We start from the raw sequence: 10,651 nt of genomic DNA on the forward strand, positions 1-10,651 counted from the left end.
CCAAATCCCTCTCGTCCCTGCCAATGGAACCACCATTGCAAAAAGCCAAGGCTCGACACACATTTGCTCGGTGGTAGCTGTAAAATGTTATTGTGACGATGATGAGCCTCCAAGGAAAAGGTCTAGAAAAAACTGGTGGTCCCGTGAGGAGCTATACGTTGCTTGTAGTCGCCCCACCTCTCGCGAAGGACTATTCATTTATGGAGAATTTACGCCTCCCTTAACTCCCGGACCGAATGACCCAGTTTCTATTGAAATGGCAAGATTAAGATCAACGGAATTCACATTTTCCATGAAATTCCTTCAAGATTACAGAGATGAATTCGAGAAAATTTACTTCCAAAACACTCAATCATTTAATGCTCATGGAGATGACATCAGGGCAGATCATTGTGCAATGGCTAGGTATTTTTAAAGTCGCCCAAAAATTACAAAGGCTAAGTCCGCGCAGTCCTATGATTTTAAATTTATGAAACTATGAATTTCAGCAATGTACTCGCTTTCGTGGAACCATGGCTACTTCCGCAAGATTTACTTGATGTCCCTGGATTTCACTACATCTACAGGAAAAACTGCAGTGGGCCAAATAGAAATTCCGAAGGAGCTCTAATAATGGAAAAAATAAGCGTGAACCAATCAACAAATATTCCGTTACTCCACGTGGATAAAACTGGTTCCTCTCACTGCTTGTTCCTTCAGTGGGTCATCTCAGGAGTAAATGTAGTCATGGTCTATAAATCCCAGAATACTCTAAATCAAGATTTTTAGCTAAGCTTGATGAAATTCTGAACCAATTGAATGGAAAAGTTCTAATTTTTGGAGATGCTAACATAAATCTTTCGAAATGGGAAGGTCGAGGACTACTGGAATTATTTTCAACGAAGAATTGTACCTCAAAACTACCAATTCAGGAGCCTTCTACAGATTACGGAACTCACATTGACATCTGTTTTTCGAATGTCGACGAAATCGAAGCCTGGTTTTATGAATCTTACTTCAGCTAGCATAAAGCTATTTGTATTGTATGGCCAAAGCCACCAATGAATAACATTGATTAGATAAACTATAGAATTTACTGTTAAGTTACACTGTAATTCTCATTTGTGATAGTAACTTTAAAACGTTTTTATTTGGTAGATTAGGTAATTTGAAGAAAAACTAATACAACATTGTTTGAAGTGTTTAATTCTGTAAGAATTTAAATAATCGTATTTCTGTAACTTAAAATATTTCAAATAATAAAAATTCTGTAACCGAAGTTATTTTAAATAATTGAAATTCTGTAACTGAAAATGTTTTGAAATTATTCAGGCTTGTTCTCATTAAACCACTGTTTGAGTTCTTCAGCTTCGTACAGGTCTGCTTTGGCCTGTAGTTTAAAAATTCGAGGCGGTTAGAATAAAGTTCCTAATTAATTCTTAATTAAAATTCCACGCGGATTATACCCAAAGTAGACTTCCCGAGAAAATGTTCAAAGTGCAAGATCCCATGAACGACAAAGGATATCCATTCCTAATTGCTATGACCGTGAAAATTTTCTCCTCAAATTCTTCAGCTTGTTTGCCCCACAAAGTTACCACAATCTGGAAAACACTCAATCGCATCAAATTAAATTCATCTATAAACTTGTGTTGAAGCAAGGAATATCTACCGATTGTTTTGTTTGGTCGGTAAGGGCCAAATCCCGTTTAACGGTATCTTTAACAGTTTCCAAACCCCAAACATTAACGAGTATGCCAAGAGTATCTAAATGAAATGATTCGCATGAAATAATTAAAAGTTTATTCCTCTATAAATAGTTGGCCCAACAAATACTTATGCGCTATACCAATTGGCGATTTGTCCGCTTTTTTCAAAACCTCCTCGATGTTCAAGAAATTAAAAGGAATTGCAGGCTGTGGATTTTCATCTTCATTCAATTCCGTAATTATGGAGGAATTGTTGAGTACAATTTCACATTCATGGCTGGTTGAGTTTCGATAGTTGGGATTTACTTCTTTTGCGTCAAAGTGTTCCAGACTAAAGGCCTTGTTGAACTTTGAAATAAAACCATCCGCGTATATAATTACTTAGACCTTAATTTAAAAGAATAGACAATTTAGGGGGCACCTTTATGATGTCGAACCACTTTCCTGTTGCATCTGCGTAGCCCAGTACAGCAATTTCTCCAGATTCGTCCAAGGCATTGAACTTAAACATCTGGTAACCATTTTTTCCCACAATTTTCAAAGACTTGAAGGTGACGCGGAAGAAAATGGTATTCTTCAATCTTTGAAGCACAATTTATGCTTAATTTAAAGTTTGCACAACATTAGTTTTATTACTTAATAGTATTTCAAATCGTACCCCTTTCCTTGCTTGATATCAACAATATTCAGTTTTTCAAATTTTTGCGTCTTCTCCGATGTAATTGACCAAAAATTAAAATCAAGTTTCCTTTTCATGGATGAAGATGGTGTCGGTCGGGATTCTGGAGAATTGGTTTTAGGTGTGCCGAACTCCCCCCCACTTGGCTGGCTTCCTGATGTATCCATGTCCGATTGTTCCTCATACATTTAGTACGCCGCTCTATTAAATCCACGTGGACAAAATTCCTGCAAATCGTTTACATAAATTTATGAAAGGCAACTTATCCTTAGTAGTCAATGCTGGCTTATCTCTGTCTGTGTCTTACCTGGTCCAATAATTTAATTGATAATGTTTAATAGTCAACAAGTTGGAGATTCAATAATCTTAATCTGGTGAAAAATTGCGTAAACAGCCAACAGGGAGCTTCTTTTTGGAATGAGCGGCGGAGTAGGACAAACTGAGATTTATGAGATGGATTAATTTTAATGTCAATTCTGAAATTTCTTAAAATAAAGAGAAGTGAATGGTCCACGTGGAAATCGAATTTAAATCAAACATATGGTTTATTGGTGTTTAATAAAGTGAAAATCACAAAAATGTATTCTCATGTAAAGCAAATGGATGAAAATTAATAACACAATGCGTCCTCCCTCACGATACGTGTGAAAATCTTCCAGTTTTTCGTAAAGACGGTTTCAAAAGTACTCATATCAGCAGCCACTACAAGGACTTCTTATGCTCTTGAGATAGCTACGTTAAGCCGATTCGGCGACCGAGTAAATCCTACATTCTTTTCGCTGTTTGAACGCGTGAAGCTGACAATTATTATAGCATTTTCGCGTCCTTGATAAGCGTCAACATTAAGGACCTGTAGGTAAATTTTCAAACCATCAGGATACTTGATACTTTGGATGAATGGCAATAAATTTATAAACTTGCAAACCTGTATCGCAAGTTCAGGGAATGAAGTTTTTAACATTCGGAGGATTTCCAAATTCTATGCCTCGTACAAGGTAAGAATTGTAATCAAGTGTGCATCGACTCCCTTTTGCAGTAATTCCCCCACAAATTTAACGACAAGCTTAGCTTCCCCATAATTTTTGTAACTTTGTCCGATCTGTAGAAAAATAGTATCATTAGTTCCACGTGGATATTAGTTTATTGTTTTGCAAGTTGGTTAACCTTTTGTTCTGGAAATTTGTGGTCGAGGAGCACCAATGCCTGTTGTCCAATACTGGATGGAATTTGAGACCGGCGTGTTAGAACAGAATCGGCATCTAGTAATTTGCCATCATATGTGACCGCAGATACAAGTTTTCGGATTAAAGGAGCCATTCGGTACTGAATGTTCAGCATTGTCCATGGTGGAAGTTGACCTTTACTGTTAGTACCCACGTAGAAAGACGAAGCTAGTTCCAATGCGGATTTGCTTAACCCGGCGTCCGTAGCACTCCGAGATTCCACGTGTGGTTGTAATTGAAAGTGGTCCCCAGTAAGGATGATTCGCTTTGGGGAAAGTTGGTCGATAGTGATGAGGGATGGCTGAGTCGCTTGCCCTGCTTCATCCAAAATTATAGTTGTGACGGGTTTTGTTTTGCTGAACGACTTTGCACGTCCGTCCCCAAGGGTCGCAATCGTATAAACTTGAATGGAAAACATCTGTGCATGCATCCGCTCAATTTTGGCAATATGACACTCCAATGCCTCCCTTTCTTCCCTCTTTAGCATGTGCGATTTTCCAGTTTTCCAGGCTGTAGGTCGGAAATATCAGGCTAATCTTAAAAACTTTGACATAAATTTAATTATTAAATAATTATCCTCACCATCCAATGCAGGAGTGAACTCAGAATCAACAATTGATGTATCCAAAGTTAACTATACCAGATCTCGGAGCACATCATAAGGCTTTTTTGCGGGATTAAATTTGCAGCAATTTTGCCAAGCAGCCTGTTCTTTGCTCTTTGATTCCACGCGGAGAACACTCAGCGGAATGTTTGAGGACATCATAAGGGTTGAAATCGTCTCTGCAAAATTGTCCGCCGCCTCGTTACTCGGAGCACAAACGACAACGGTACCCACCTCCAATGTGGCTAAGGCAATAGCAATTACACTAGCATTGTGAGTTTTTCCGATCCGTTCAAGAAGTGTCTGCTTGAAAGACGTGAATGGAACATATCCTCCATTTTCTCTGTACAAAGCTAAAAAATAAAATTAAATATTGATTTCGTAATACTCCACGTGGACTCTTTACCAAGGAGATTCAAGATACGTCCGTCCTTCCCCATTCCAGTTCCCAGGTTTGTGGTACAAATGGTTGTGTTGAACGGGTTGGAAATCATTGGTGGAGGGTTACCAAGTCTTGTGTTTCCGGAAATGTATACTGGAATTCAAGAAATATATTTATTTAATAATAAATCATTTTAAGGCGAATAACTTAATGGCTTTATTAAATTGAACGTACGCATAGCTTGGATTGCTTCAAGAGATGTCTGATATCGAATACATAATTCGCCATTTTGCAATTTTTTGGTTGGATAGAATATGGTAAAATCACCCAATGGTTCGAGGATTTGTTTAGTCAGTACCTGAAATACAGTATAATCTGAAATGTTTATAATATTTCACGAGCATTTATTCCGTGGATTCTTACCGGTGAAATTATCAGAATCTTTTTAAATGCGATAATTCTTCCCATATCAGCTATCAAATCAGGATGGAAGACTAAAAACAACTTATTATAGTTAACCCCGTGAGATTTGTCCCTCTCTCTTCTAGCCAAAGGTGTAGCCAATTGCTTAAACCGTCCAAGATCGTCCCTCGGCTCTCCGACATCCTTAAATAATTTAATTAATTAAAATTTAATATTGAATATAATTTATAATTCAAAACCTCTAAAAAAAGTTCTTAAAAAAGTGATTATTGAGCAAGCTTACTGGTTTAATACAAATATTCCTCCCTTTGAGCTCCTCCCCCCTGGAAATTTCTTGAAGAAGAGCGAAACTTATAGGCTGAAAGTCCGAAACAACCCCCTTTCGCTGATTTCCATCTCTTTTGAACAATTGAAAGTTTGCGGGTTGCAAATAACGGCCCCAAACCCTGAGCGCTTCCTCCTTAAATTCTTCTTCTGTCAGGTCAAATCTCAAATTTGTGAGGCAGAAAGCCGTCACGTTCGCCATTTTGGTAAAACTCCACGTGGATCTTATAAAAATATGCAGCAATTAGCACATACATTAAATGATGTTAAAACCATAGATCTATTACTCTTACTTCACACTTACCTTCGTTTAGAAAAATTTCCACGTGGAACTAGACTACTACGATAACTTTTTTAGAATTAAATTTAATTAGTAAACTCAAGAGTTGATAGCTGTTTACGGATCGAGTCAGACAAAAACAAGTGATTTGACTTTGGCTAAAGATTTGGGGAACATGAGATATATCCGCTTTGAGCTCCTCTCAAGACTGACTTGTAAATGCCGTTTCTGTGCTGTGCTGTACATATTCTATTAGTTGAAGAACACACAAATTCTTATGCCACACAAATTTGTGGTTTCACCCCTTGGTTACATGCGTTGTAACGGTTTATTTGCTTATGAACCGGAACGAAATGCCAACAATTCTTCTCCTTCTCACATTACAATGGACGACACAGAAAAGTGGTGGGGTAAATAACATTAACGGCATTACTTATCAGTGCTACATAATATGGTAATGATTATTACCATCATCAGCATTTCTTATATTTTATTTATAGCTGGTGTTCATCCTCAACAATTCGGGCGTACCATGCACGGACGTGCATGAATGTTTACGAAAAAAACAAATTCTGTAGAATTCAACTTTCTATGATCTGTTTTTTAGACGCTGATTTTCTGAGGTGAGCATTTTCGGATTCCTTATAATTATTAATAGTTATTATTAGTTATTATCAGTTATTATATTTTTTTTAATAGTTATGCATTATATAAGCTTTGCATGGGCACATCTCGCTTGCATTTTAGTGAAACATTATCGAGTACTGTTAAAACACATTTTGGTAATTATGTAAAAATAGTTTAAGAGTTCCGCACTATGAAGCATTTTATTAAGCTAGCGTTGTCCAGCATCTGTGGGATATCTGTTTAATGTATTTTGAATATTCTATAAAAAGTTCAGATTATTAAACGACTACTTTGCCACGAAAGTCTAACCGTCTCACTCCTTCCCATGGGCAACCTAAAAGGCTACGAATTGACGCTATATTAACAACAGACCTGTCACGAAGAAGTAATTCAACAAGTATTCATGAAGAAAAGGAATCTTCCCTATGCTTCTGTGGCCACTGTTGTGCCGTATTTTACATGGTGAAAATTTCTAATTTCGTTTCCAACTAGGAATCAGTTAATTCCAAGAATGGTCTATTCCAGCCCACTCATTATATCTAAACTAGATGAAACCAAAAACATACTCCGTACACATGGTTACGAAGTCTCAGTCCCTTGGTATACGTTATTCAAACTCCGGATAGCGACCTGTGTAAAAGTGGAAAACAGCATCGAGGTGATCCTGAGAATTCCCATAAAACCAACTAGGAATATAGATTATTAACCCTCACCCCGATTCCTTATTTTGTGGAGGGAATGCGCTGCTCCGTTGCGATCCTTTCAAATTACGTTGAGGCATTGGATATCTGTACTCATAATATGCCCCCATCTTATATCATCATGTACATAGTTCGGTTATAAGTTGTGAGTCACACTAAGGCTCAGGAGTAGAAGGTCACTACTTGTCGGGCCCCGATTTCGATCTTCTTTGGATATGTTGCAGCACTACATGAGTGTAGAAAAAGTGAAGGAGGGTTAGACTCCATGAGCCCATTTACGCCCGCCACACCCCCTCAAAGGCGCCCAAACCCCCAGAGTTGCCGCACTAAAATCATCGCCAAAAATCGAGTTTTGGTCAGATTTTCAAAAAGTTTACATTTTTGTGATCCCAGATAGTTGCTCTATCATATCCAATAGCAAACTCAATTTTTTTGAAATTTTCAATATTTTCGAAGATTTTCTTACCAAGGGTATGTATTGAAAAAATTCGAAACTTCAAAAAAGTTGAGTTTGCTATTGGATATGATAAAGCAACTATCTGGGATCACAAAAATGTAAATTTTTTGAAAATCTGACCAAAACTCGATTTTTGGCGATGAATTTAGTGCGGCAACTCTGGGGGTTTGGGCCACTTTGAGGGGGTGTGGCGGGCGTAAATGGGCTCATGGAGTCTAACCCTCCTTCACTTTTTCTACACTCATGTAGTGCTGCAACATATCCAAAGAAGATCGAAATCGGGGCCCGACAAGTAGTGACCTTCTACTCCTCGGCAATGTGTCAAAGACAGACCTCGGAACAATTACTCATCGTATAGGTGTCCGACATCCCTACCTTGAAAGTTTGGGATTAATTTCAGACAAACGTACCTTTGTTTACTGAATCACTAATACAGACTACATAAAGGTTAAAGAATTGTACAGAACCGTAGCTATTTTCATTTTTAGTTTGCTTGGTTCCTTAAAAACTTCGCATAGTTCTGAGAGATCGTCACACTCCATTTCATGTGCTCATCGTACACAATATCAAAGACTGATTACTTAAAAAACTGTTTAATTCTGCATAACTGCGCTCAGGATCTAACACTTGACTCCAAAATTAGAGGAACTTAAATCAAAATAGATTCAAGATCTCTGACCAAAATGCATGCACTTCACACCGCGCTGAAGAATAAAAATTGGTAATTAAAATATTGTTAGGACACTAATTTGCCATGTGTTATGTTAGTTTGGGCAATCGTGAATAATCAAGCATTATGCTAATGTTAACGCCCTGTAACTACGTGAGGACTAATGGATTGTTAATGTCAGCATGTGTGTAAATTATTTTCACCATTAATGCTGAAATTAGAATTGGAGCCAGAAAATAAAGCTTTAGGAGAACATAACGACATAAATGGCGAGCCTTATAGAAGAAGCTCTATGCAGCGACTTAGCGACTTAGAACACCACGGATTTAAGTCGTTTCGAAATTTCCAACGTGCTCATACGTTCATGAGCTTATAAACAAACGAATGCAATAGTTGGCTGGAATTATGGAGCAGCATTTCGATTATTAATTCTGTTGTCAAATTAAACAATATGAAGAGTTCCAACGATTATGAAAAAAGTTGTGGAAACATACAGAATTTTGAATCATAGCCAACACCCAATTCTTGAATGCACATATGTTATGAAGCGAAATATTCATTAGTGCAAAATATCGCTCATTTCATATTTTTACCACACTCTTAAAAATAATGTTACCAATGCGAAAATGGAACGCACTCCTGATTTTCCTATGTGAGTAAACTTTACGTGTAATTAAGCCAACGTTACTCCGGATTTAACATACCTAGTTTTCTCAACACAGATTATTGATTATTTGGTAGCATTTGGTAGCATTATTTTTAAGAATGTGCCGTGCACTAAATATGATTTGCTAAATTATAATTTACACTCCATGGCTCCACGCATATTTTACCATAAATAGTTGCTACATATATCCACGTACCTATTGTGAAGTTCCGTTTATGGGGGGTTGACTGCATTGATGGTGGTGATGAGGAAGATGAGACGATCGTCGTCGTCGTTGTGGTGTGTGCGTAATAATTGGGAGGCGAGATGAGACTTGGTTGCACTTTTCTTAGAGAGGTTTTATTTATTACTTGTACAAACAGGCAGAACTCTGCCTCTCTCAATAATATTGGGAGAGGTAACATGCAGTAGCACAGAATACTTCCTCGACCCGTCCTCCACCGTTCCCCCATTGCTGTCGTGTACTGCCGTGACTGCTGTTTATATATGGTTGATATACCTATTTGTAACCTACATATTGAAAGAGAGAGTGAGAGAGATAACAATGAGATGACTTGCAATAATTGCCTCACTGCCCAGAGGCGATCACGATATAAAACTAGAATGTGACAAATGTATCTGATTAAGATTGCACATAAGGAAAACTTCTCCTTGATTGTGTTGCACTCAATGTGCAACAATCACTTTCACAAAATAAACCTGTTCTTTACACTATTTACAGCAATGCGAAGGATTATTATGGGAAGAAAAGTAGCTTAACTATTTAATAAACCGGGAAAGATGACGGGTTTCTTCAAATCCAGGTTTACATTCGGCAGAATTATGTTTTTAGGGATGCTTCTGAAATTATGTATACATGTCCCAGATGGCGATCTGAAAGCAAGGTTTTTGTTAATTACTAATTAAAGGTCGTAAAGTTTCATAAAATGAGATAAAATTGTGTAAAATTTAAACAAAGTTGAGTCAAGAATGTTCATTGGTTTGACACATTAAAAACAACCTAATTGTTGGAGAAGTTCTAAACAATTGTTGTCAGTGTACTCGAGTGGTGTAGATTTTGACAATTTTATTTAGAGTGTAAATATGTATGAAGCTTACGAAAATGTGTGTCCTAGTGGAAATTTTAATCAGAGGACAATATCTAATTTAGGTTGAGAAGACCTGGAAATAGAAAAGGGTGGATTGTACATGTCTGAAAATCGAGTAAGTAGATTATGACAAATGGAAGGAAATTTTAAGTTACTTACACTCCAAATATCACGCGTTCAATTAGTTTTTTAGGTTGATGTAACATCCTTCTCAGGTTTTTAAATTATTCATGTACATACATATAAATAACTCATGTAGGTGTTGATATTCCTGAAAACAAAGATTTTTGAAGGTTCAGAAATGAATTTGTATAGCGTGGTATGCACCTATTTAATTAAGATAGATATATACAATGAGATCGTGTTTTTTCGCCCTCGGACGATTTTCAAGTTTGATAGCTTAAAATTTTCGTAATTTTGTGTACATGAAGAATCTGTAATAATATTGGGGAGGTAGATTGGTGGTTTTCGAGATCTGAGCCAAAATGTGTGAATTTTTTGCAAATTTTCGATTTTGACTCAAACTAGTCCAACTTTTGGTCAAATATCGCGGGAAATAATTTTAAAAATTATTTTATAGTAGAATTTGGCCGCTGCCTCGATTTCGGATCCTAATTTTTCAATATGTTGAACTTTGCAAAATAATTGCATTTTCCGTATTAGTATGCCACGATCGAATTATGAAATTTTGGTTAGAATTTTAAGTTAATCCATAGATCTAGCGGAATCGCTTGATACAATCCGTTACTTATTCCGAATCTTTAAACAAACTGATAATGATGTTAATAGCCGGCTAAAATTGTAAACTTTGGGAACACAGTTGCAACACATTTTGCAA

The 10,651-nt window shown here is 37.0% G+C and overlaps 1 protein-coding gene and 1 long non-coding RNA gene across 4 annotated transcripts; both read right to left on the minus strand.

Moving 5' to 3' along the window:
- Positions 1 to 1,220: 1,220 nt before the first annotated feature.
- LOC110858886 (replication protein A 70 kDa DNA-binding subunit) lies at positions 1,221 to 7,111 on the minus strand. 3 transcript variants are annotated; one of them, XM_035859176.1, is made up of 9 exons: positions 6,944 to 7,111; positions 5,283 to 6,860; positions 5,000 to 5,182; positions 4,811 to 4,934; positions 4,601 to 4,729; positions 4,173 to 4,547; positions 3,532 to 4,100; positions 3,293 to 3,466; positions 2,576 to 3,217 (listed from the first exon to the last, which is right to left on the minus strand). In XM_035859176.1, the coding sequence occupies exons 2-6, from the start codon at positions 5,523 to 5,525 to the stop codon at positions 4,225 to 4,227; spliced, it is 1,002 nt and encodes a 333-aa protein (XP_035715069.1). In that variant the 5' UTR covers positions 5,526 to 6,860; positions 6,944 to 7,111; the 3' UTR covers positions 2,576 to 3,217; positions 3,293 to 3,466; positions 3,532 to 4,100; positions 4,173 to 4,224. The 3 variants fall into 3 exon arrangements, with proteins under 3 accessions (XP_021963463.1, XP_035715069.1, XP_035715070.1); XM_035859177.1 differs by having other exon boundaries at positions 5,283 to 5,547; positions 5,628 to 7,111; XM_022107771.2 differs by lacking the exons at positions 4,173 to 4,547; positions 4,601 to 4,729; positions 4,811 to 4,934; ... (1 more) ...; positions 5,283 to 6,860; positions 6,944 to 7,111 and adding exons at positions 1,221 to 1,369; positions 1,446 to 1,583; positions 1,652 to 1,746; positions 1,829 to 2,036; positions 2,110 to 2,269 and having other exon boundaries at positions 2,347 to 3,217; positions 3,532 to 4,095.
- A 534-nt stretch (positions 7,112 to 7,645) lies between these two features.
- Positions 7,646 to 10,171, minus strand: LOC118438585. The gene is made up of 4 exons (XR_004836930.1): positions 9,973 to 10,171; positions 9,824 to 9,886; positions 9,486 to 9,598; positions 7,646 to 9,235 (listed from the first exon to the last, which is right to left on the minus strand). It is a non-coding gene; the product is annotated as an uncharacterized LOC118438585 (long non-coding RNA).
- Between the last annotated feature and the right edge of the window lie 480 nt (positions 10,172 to 10,651).

Source organism: Folsomia candida, unplaced genomic scaffold, assembly GCF_002217175.1.
Source record: "Folsomia candida strain VU population unplaced genomic scaffold, ASM221717v1 Fcan01_Sc023, whole genome shotgun sequence".
Lineage (NCBI taxonomy): Eukaryota > Metazoa > Arthropoda > Collembola > Entomobryomorpha > Isotomidae > Folsomia > Folsomia candida.